The sequence below is a fragment of the Limulus polyphemus genome, unplaced genomic scaffold, assembly GCF_000517525.1.
Source record: "Limulus polyphemus unplaced genomic scaffold, Limulus_polyphemus-2.1.2 Scaffold5743, whole genome shotgun sequence".
In the NCBI taxonomy this organism is placed as follows: Eukaryota; Metazoa; Arthropoda; class Merostomata; order Xiphosura; family Limulidae; genus Limulus; species Limulus polyphemus.
This window is the reverse complement of record NW_013671353.1, coordinates 27,008-36,821: the sequence shown is the minus strand read 5'-3', so window position 1 is coordinate 36,821 and position 9,814 is coordinate 27,008. Positions and strand designations below refer to the sequence as shown.

The following is a 9,814-nucleotide window of genomic DNA, read 5'->3' as shown; positions in this document are numbered from 1 at the left end:
GTGCCACATATGAATGTGTATTGTTGTGGAGAAGAAGAACACCTTTCCGATTGACGAATGAAGGGCTTGATTTAAATGTTCCAGTTGTTGACTATAGATCTCTGCATTGACAGTTTCCTGTGGATTGAGGAGTTCGAAATGAATTACTCCTTTGTTGTCCAACCAAATACAAAGCATCACTTTCTGAGGATGGAGTCCAGGTTTGGGGTTGGAAGTGGTTTTTTTTTCTAGGTCTGAGCCATTGTTCTTGGCATTTAATATTTGTAAAGAGAATCCATTTTTCATCACCAGTAACAATTCTGTCCAAAAATGGTTCATGCATTACACCCCAGAAGAGACGAAGCAACGTTCATACGGTTGGAAACGGTGATCATCGGAGAGTTCATGAGGCACCCAAACACCTTCTTTATGGAGTTTTCCCATATTCCTTAGATGTTTAGTCTCAAGAGAGACTTGCAATTTCAGGGCCATTTCATGAGTGTGTTCCTTGGATTAGACTCAACAAGTGTCTTCAGAAGATCAATATCAATTCCAACATGTCGGTTCCTGCCATCACAGTTTTTAAGGCTAAAGTCACCTGAACAAAATTTGCTGAACCATCATTGACACTTATGAACATTCAAAATATTTCCATAAATTTCTTTGATATTCTTTGTGGTTATAGAGGTGTTGTTTCCTTTTTTGTATTCAAATAGCATTACATGCCGAATGTGTGTGCCATCACTATAAAGGATTAGAGTATACTAAACTTTACACATTATATAGGCTACACTAACGTGATGTTTAGGCAGTTCATTTAACTATTATACTTGATGTACGTTTTTTGGGGTGGTGGTTAATGAAAGTGTTTCTAAACGTGACATTAATTTCCTGACGACCTAATAAATCATTTCTATACTGTTTTTCTGACAATTTTAAAGACTGAAATAATAAAAGTGTAAAATAAAAATATTTACTAAAAGACTAGAGGTGAAAAACTAAGAAAAGGGTAAAATTCACAACTTGGGCATTTTATCTGTTTATTGTCCATTAATTACATTGTCATGTACACTTCTAAATCAAATATAATTATCATGTGTGATTCACTTTTTAAACATTTCTCATTTCAGGTATTTAATGAAATATTTAAATTTTCAAAAGTTGATGACAAATCAAGAAACCTAAATATGTCCAAGTTATTAAATCAAAATAAATAAAGAAACTTTTAATCTTTTTTTTTATTTTTTATAAAATAACTAATTTTAAACACTTTAAAATAAGCAGTCAGGGCCTAAAAATATTATTTACAGAAACAATTGGTTATTTAACAAAGTTCTCAAATTGTTGAATGAAAGTTTTATATAGATTCTGTCTATAAATATTGAAGAAATAAGATATTTAGAAAAATACTACCACATTGAAGATAACAGCTTAACTAATCTGAAGCAGCTGTACACAAATAGAACAGAATGGGACACAAATAAAAATAAAAAAGCAAATATGTATAATTCATGATTATTTAATGTTATAAATTTCATCTATATTTTATAAGTTATTGTGAATGGAGAAACAGCATTGAAAAGTACAAAAGAAACATTCAGAATCTCACAAACCAAGATTTGGATTTTCCTGATGATGGAAATATATGCAGCATTTGACCAAGTGACATCAGGAACTCTTGACTCAGATAACATAAAATATTATAATAAACACAAATCAATTTATCACAAGTTTAAGAAAGTGACAATTTTGAAAGAAGATATCTCACAGAAGTAGCAAATGATAATAAGCATGGTACACAGATGAAGTGCCAACCACAAAATGATGGATGAATTGAATAGGACATGGGGTTAGGTTAACTGTAAAAAAATGGAAGAGCATTCTTCTTTAAGTCAATAAACTGAAGGAAACAATATCCATAAAAGAACAACTACAAATACAGATAAGAACTGCATTTGAAAGGATGCTTTCAACAAGGAACTGAATCTAAAAGCTCTTTAGGGCCTTTACCCACCAACTTAAAATTCTAACCCAAAAGCAAATGTCAGATGCCACAACTGATATGAGTGAAACAACTTTGTAATAACATAATTTGATAAATATATTGCACAGTAAAAGTAACTTGAACAAATGTATTACATCTTACAAAAATGGTAGAAAGCTATAAAACTTGTTTGTACAAGCTAACATCTGTGAACTTTAACATAATCATGTTTGTTATCTTTATATTTATAAATGAACTTTCATCAATGGACTAAACTTTAGTTCCCATACTAAACAATCATTTATTACATTTCAAACTGTTTAATGTACTGAATCATTTGCTTAGATTGCAACCAACTTTACATTGGTAAACAGAGGTAATGGTTGCTGACTATACTCATGAACAGACAGTAACAAACTTTATATTGGTAAACAGAGGTAATGGTTGCTGACTATACTCATGAACAGACAGTAACAAACTTTATATTGGTAAACATAGGTAATGGTTGCTGACTATACTCATGAACAGACAGTAACAAACTTTATATTGGTAAACAGAGGTAATGGTTGCTGACTATACTCATGAACAGACAGTAACAAACTTTATATTGGTAAACAGAGGTAATGGTTGCTGACTATACTCATGAACAGACAGTAACAAACTTTATATTGATAAACAGAGGAGATGCTTGCTGAACATAACCATGAATTACAACACAGTAAATATTGTAATAACTCAGAAAAAGATTTACATCTTCATAAAAATTTAAGATTTCAGAGCTGAGTTACATTTCTAAAACTTAACTAATACACCATCTTTAAAAACAATAAGGTTTAAAAGCTTCTTTTCCATGATCTTGCTTTTAATTCTATACAGTTTGCATTGTTTTTAAATTGTTTATTATTTCTTTATTTAAGATTGCTTTTATTCAAACAATTCCCAGATTTCTGTCTCTCTTTTGAATAAGTTTATTCTTTCATACCTCTTTCACTGGAAGTTTTGCATTGTTATGTGGGCAACAAAGATAAACATATTATTCTTTCAAACACTCTTCAGTAAGATATTCTAGTTGGATTGTTGTCAGTGAACTTAAAAAACACCTAAATGATATTCCTACAAAAGTAGTGTTGTCATTTTGCTACATTGCTTCTTTATTTCAAATTATCTGAACATGCTTCTTAAAAGTTCTTGAATTTTAATATACCACTATCAGGTTAAATATGTGAAGAGAATGTTTACCACAGCTTGTGTCATATCAATGTCCTGCATGTTATAAATCTGTGATAAATCTTAATACAGCACACTCCATCACTTATCTGTTGTAATAATTTACTAACAATGAGAGATCCTAATATACTGGACTTTCAAACACGTAATACTGGTAACATAAAACTAGCCTCTCTTGTAGAGGGCCAAGCAATGAATTTTGAAGATTGATATGAAAGACAGCACAATGATAGTATGCCATGATGGTTCTTCAATGGTCAAGATTGAATAAGAGAAATAGTAAAATACATGGGGGACTGAACTGAAAGAGTTAACCAGGTTTGATCTAACCAATAAAAATTAACCAACTGATTGTAATGAGAAAAACCACACATCAATCCCAGAACTCATATAAAAAACCAAGATAAGTATATTGAAGAAGGAAGAGTCATCCCTCATTCAAAGCTAATTTTGAGAGAAAACTGACCTGAGACCAAAGACCTTGAGAGGAAATCATAAAGCTAATTAGTTAATTAAAGAGACTTACCAACCATTAGTTTCACTGCAGTAGGAATATAAAAGATGGATGTCCTTCATCATGAAAGTTTAAGTAAAAATCATAAAGAAAACAAGAGTATCTTCCTAACATTTAATATTCAGGATGTCAACGGACCTGATTTTATTATTATTTTAAATATTACCTTCTGAGTAACATGTAATGTCTAAAACAGAAAACAGTAGAAAAGTTGTTAACTAAGAAACTGAAATACTGATACTCTCAATTTTCTTTGTTTAGTTCTTTCAACTATAACTTATTGCATGAAAAAAGAAATTATAAGTGTTTCAAAATGTGATGATTTTCACACTTCAAGTCAAAACTAAAATTTTTTAATATCACTAGTTGAAAATTTTCATTGCCTCACCTGTTTATAGAAAGAGAACAACTGTTTGTGATCAAACTGTATTTGTATCTTGTCTTCAGTTTCGGGAGTTAGTCCCAACTCAATCAAGCCCAAAAGTCTCTTTTGTTTTATTAAATTGGACTGAGCTAATTCCATATGCAATTCCCAGGACACACTCGATAACTACACAGGAGAAATAATAAGTTTAAAAACTTCAATAAATTTCCTTTACATCATAACTAAAAACACCATATTTACAAAACTACCTGTCATTTTAAACACTTACAACTGTCATTTTTAAGACCCTTTCTAACTAAAAGCATGATTATACTACAAGGACAATATTTCAGTATAATGTCAAACCAAGTATGAAAGTATATGTACATATAATTATGGAAGAGGTTGTCACATTGTGCCATAATTGAAGGCCTTTGTTATTTAGCAATATATATAAATCTTTGTAAAATCAATGTTTTCTGTGGTTGTAATTGGTAACTAAAATACTAACATGATCTACAGGTTCAATCCAAACAAGATTTAAATTCTTACAAGCTTTAACTGGCTTCTTGTGTTCATCGATACAACTTTTAACTGTCTACCTTCTCACTTTCATCATGATTTCATGAGTAATTTGGTATAAAACCCAGATTTCTCAGATGGTTGTTTTTATCTTTAGAGCAGACCAACATATATGTGAAGAAACAATGTGTAATATGATATCTCAATACCAGGAAAACTAACAATTATTTTTAATTTCTCTTTAGCTTTCTGAAGATCCACTTTCAGGCAGCTTTGGGCAACAAACAAGTTCACAAACACACGGTATGAATTAATACACAAGAAAAGAATATTTTCTACCATGGTAATAGATTACATAATATAAACTCACACAATAAATACTTCATTATGCAATAGAAGATTTTAAAACTTCAAATTATGGAAAGAAAATGCAAATGAAGAATGGAATTGACCAGAGAGAAAAATAAGCATTATATTTATATATCATATTATTTTTAATCTGATCAAAATTACACTTAAAAACACTTATTGTTTACTACAAGAATGCTATTAGTTTCTGGAAAAATAACAGTGTAATTTTCATTTATCTTAACAGGAATTGTGATATTAAGACAATTTACAATGGAATGGTTAGCTTTTCTGTATGATTATGATGTAAAAATTCTAATTTACATTCATGGACAACAGATGAGCAAATGTTGCAAGAATTATACTGTAATTACATATTAAATGTACTATGAAATCAGTAAATCTAAAGGTGAGAACAACAGATAATCTGTTTAGTAAAAAACTGAAATGTACAAGATGGAAATAATTAGGCTAAGTAATATAAAAATGAAAATGTTTACGTGCAAGAAAAAATAAATGTCTAATTAATGAGCATTAACTAATAAAACATAAGGTTTGATAAAACAAGCACTTTTTTCCACTGTTAAAACTTGAAGTTAATTATATAGTCATTGTCAGAGAAAAGTTCTTTACATAAAAGTTACATTCTCTTTACTTGACAACTCTCGTATTGCTAACAATAAACACAACTATAAACACGTATGAAACATGAAAATACAATTTCCTGAAATAATGAACAATAATTTGTTCCCTCTAATTAATTTTTTTCATTAACTATAATGAAAACACTGATCTACATTATAACATCTATTTACCAATTACAAAAGTATCCACTTACACATGGGTCTGAATTCAAGTTTACTTTTAAGAATATTGTCCAATGTAGAATACTTTTCTTTTTAAAGGACTGTGAGAGATGAAGAACTGTTATTACATTAAGAAATTTAACTTTTCAGGGAAAAAAATAAGTTGGAGGTGCCTGTTTTACAGGAGAGAGAGGTCAGATCAGAGCAAAAAATCCTAATACTGCATCTGCTGGCTTGAGAATATATAAAACCTATTGTATATCAGGACAAACACTTTTTCAAAAATATTTTAACTCTTTCATTCCCAAATGGGTGCAGTTCACCTTCAGGGCAAAACACCACCATTGAATTTTAAAAGTTTGAGAAAAAAAAAAGAGACTTGTAGGTGTTTTCCACACATTAAAAAGAAACAAACAAAAAACTTTCAGAGGTGAAACTTATTCAATAAAAACAGTTTTATTTATTCAATTTTATACATCAAAATAAAAAAAAGATCACAAGTTTTGATTTTCCAATTAAATCATTATTGTTTGTGAATTTCCTGAATTTTTTCTAAGCATGATATGGCACCCCCCCAGGAAGAGAGTTGTAATAGTTTGAAACAAAACACTACTAATTATGCTAATTAGTCCAGAAGCTGTAGGTACTGATATAAGCACACCACAGAAGCTCTTTTTTACATAGTTTGCAATTATAAAAGCCATTAAACTAACATTTCAACAGAAATTTGTCTACAGATTGTACAAAATTGATAGAAGCTAAGCTTGTTGATATGCTTCTAGAAGATAGTGTTTTGAACAACTTCTGCTACAAATTCAGCCTTACTTTTTAAAATCTTGATTTATCCTTCGCTTCAGTTATGATGTTGAAGTTTAATAGGAAAGAATAACTTTTGTGCAACTTGATAAAAATAGGCTTAGTTAAATCATCTTGCATTTGAACATACCAAATTCGTTTTGCTGACAAGGTTGTTGTGTTTAGTCTTGTTTGCATTTGGCCATATTGGCCTAAGTTACTGCTTGAATAGGCAAAGAAAACACCAAAAAGAAATGGAAAAACACATCACATACATAAAAAATGTGTTTACAACTTTTTATTTATGCGAAGTGAAACCTTCTGATTAACATTATTAAAAACTCTACTTGATCATAATTGTGGTTTGGTAAAAGTTATTTTTATTCTACATCATTGATTGTAAACACAGTGAAATGGCTTGCATTATTTTTCGAGGCAAACAAAAATAAAAAGTTGTAGATTTATAAAGTAAAAACTATATGAAAGTTTAAAAAAAATTTAGGGTGATATAAAAAAATCAATCAAGGTAAGCATTTGTATTATTTCCTAAAAAATATTATATATAAAAATAAGATATATGCAGAAGTTAGATTAATTCTGAAGTTTCAACTATTTCATACTGTAGTTTTTTGAAATGCAATGAAAGAAACCAAATAACAGGTGTATAAAATTGACATTTGTGGGTATCATACAGCTAAAGATCAACAGCTGGACTAAGATAAATAACCAATACAAAGTGTGACCTTACTTTTACATGGACTGAGACTATTAAGAATACTGATATAGTAAACTGGCTGGATTTTGAATACCACATGATGAACCACATAAGGTAAAATATTTTGTTCAATTAATATATATATATATATTTCTTGGTAGTAGCTTCACTTTATTTAGTTTCAAACATTAGGTGTAATAATATATATATAAAACAGTATTGTTATTTAGTCTTGCAGTTATCAAGGTGAATCACACTCACCAAGTTTATCATTTATAAACATTGTTTTTGGTAAAACCCAGATAAACTGAGTAACAAATGTGGAGATGTTAAGTCAAAAGGCAAACTTTTCACTCCCAATTAAACTCATTTCTTGGATTCCCTGGTGTTTTGATTTACAGTGTTATAGTATGTAACAGAAACCTTAGAATGAGAAGGTAAATTAACAGAAAACAGAATAACTTTCAGACATGTACGTAAAAGTGTGCTTATGTATATGCATATAATACATGCAGGTCTGTACTATTGAAAAACTTCACATAAAGTTATGAACTACTATCAGGAGTTAAGCATTAGGCACAAACTTAAAACAGGATCTGAAGAATATTGACATACATATGTATATTTACTATAGTTTGCTAAACATCATCTATAGCAACATTCAAGTAGCATACATATATATATTATATTGTAGAAATAGGTGAATAATCTATAACACCCCATTCCACAAAACAACTAGATTTGAGAACTAAAGCATTTAAGTGTCCAACAGATCAATTATAAATTCAACAGGGAGGATTAATAAGAAATGTTTTATAGAGCATAGGTAAACACAGACTAGTTAAACAAAGAATGCCACAGTGGTGTAAACATAACAAGAAAATGATCTCTACTGATTTGCAAAATAAATGGTTACAGTGCTCCTATCACTACATTAACATTATCACAACAGGCTTGGTCAAACTGGCCAAATTTGCTACCCCAAATTCACCTTTATAGTTTCCATACCATAACTTCTAATGTTTTATGTATCTTCATGAAATTTCACAAGCTTTCAGTAAGAATTAAGCCTTTTGTAAAGAAAAATTCAGAAGATATGAAGTACTTTCACTAAAAATGTCTCTGTGAATATAGGGAGTTAAAGTGTTGACTGCTCTGAGTGCAAAGTGATTTTCATGTTAAGCTTAAAAATACTTTTCTTCATCTGAAAATTATCAATTTTCATTGCTTAATCTCTAAAACCTCCTAAATAAATTTCAAAAGGTTTTTAGTAAAACTTTATATCTATCAGTTATTTTCTCTACCCTAACTCTATACGAGGTCGGTCAAATTGACCGACCTTACAATCACCATAAAAAGATATAAAATTAATCTAAATTACCATTTTTTTTTCTTTCTAGAATAATTCAAATTGTAACATGAAACTACATTTGTTTATCGTAACTAGTATAAAACTCGTAACAGTATACATCTGTTTCTAATTTAATTTTTTTTGTCCTTTGAACTGTGTCTAACTAATAATTGTGATTAGTTCTAGTAATAAAAGGAAAGGAAAGGAAATTACAAAATATAGTAATGGTGAAAAACTTGCCGAATTGAAATAACTTTATTGGTTTTGTTTGTTTGTTTGTTTTTTTGGAATTTCGCGCAAAGCTACACGAGGGCTATCTGCGCTAGCCATCCCTAATTTAGCAGTGTAAGACTAGAGGGAAGGCAGCTAGTCATCACTACCCACCGCCAACTCTCGGGCTACTCTTTTACCAACGAATAGTGGGATTGACCGTCACATTATAATGCCCCCACGGCTGAAAGGGCGAGCACGTTTGGTGGGATGCGGATGATTTTATTGGTAAACATGAAAACAACATTTCGAGCAACAGCCCTATATAAGATTTCCAGTGAGAATAAAACAGTTTAATTCTCACTGGAAACCCAATGAAGGGTTATTGCCTGAAACAGTTTTCCTGTTTACCAATAAAATTATTTTAACTTGGTGAGTTTTTCACCTTTACTATATTTTTTATCTTGCATTATCTAATAATCCTATCAAATTATGTAAAAAACTCATTACTGATGAGCATACCTCGTGAAATTTTTTTATTATCATCATTATTATTTATTTTACCTATTCAAACCTTATCTAATTTTAAAAAGTTTCTAATGTCTACATTTTAATTCATCTTATAATCAAAACAAGTAAAGAAAAACCTTTCAATACAGGAAATAAATGTAGGGATGGCTAATATCAATCCTTCAAAAACAATGCAAATAAGATAGTAGGGATGTCATAATAGCACAGACACACAGTGCAGTAGAAGGTTAACAGACAAAAATAAGATAAATTGAACTCAATTGTGATTGAATAGTTACATACATTGCTATATGTTAACTCTTGCCTGTGCTATTATGTAGGGTTGATGCAAATGTCATCCCTATTATCTTGTTTGCATTGTTTTGAAGGATTGATATTAGCCATCCCTACATTTACTTCCTTTTTTGAAAAGTGTTATCTTTACTTGTCAGTTTGTTATTTTTAATGCAGTGTTTCAATAGACATAGG

At 29.9% G+C, this 9,814-nt stretch overlaps 1 protein-coding gene across 1 annotated transcript in view; it reads right to left on the bottom strand.

Moving 5' to 3' along the window:
• Window positions 1–9,814, bottom strand: part of LOC106472929 (COMM domain-containing protein 10-like) — a 35,608-nt gene that overhangs the window by 2,451 nt on the left and 23,343 nt on the right. The window contains exon 6 of the mRNA XM_013933599.2: window positions 4,093–4,254. Coding sequence (XP_013789053.1) covers window positions 4,093–4,254 — 162 coding nt within the window. The remainder of the gene's footprint in view (window positions 1–4,092; window positions 4,255–9,814) is intronic.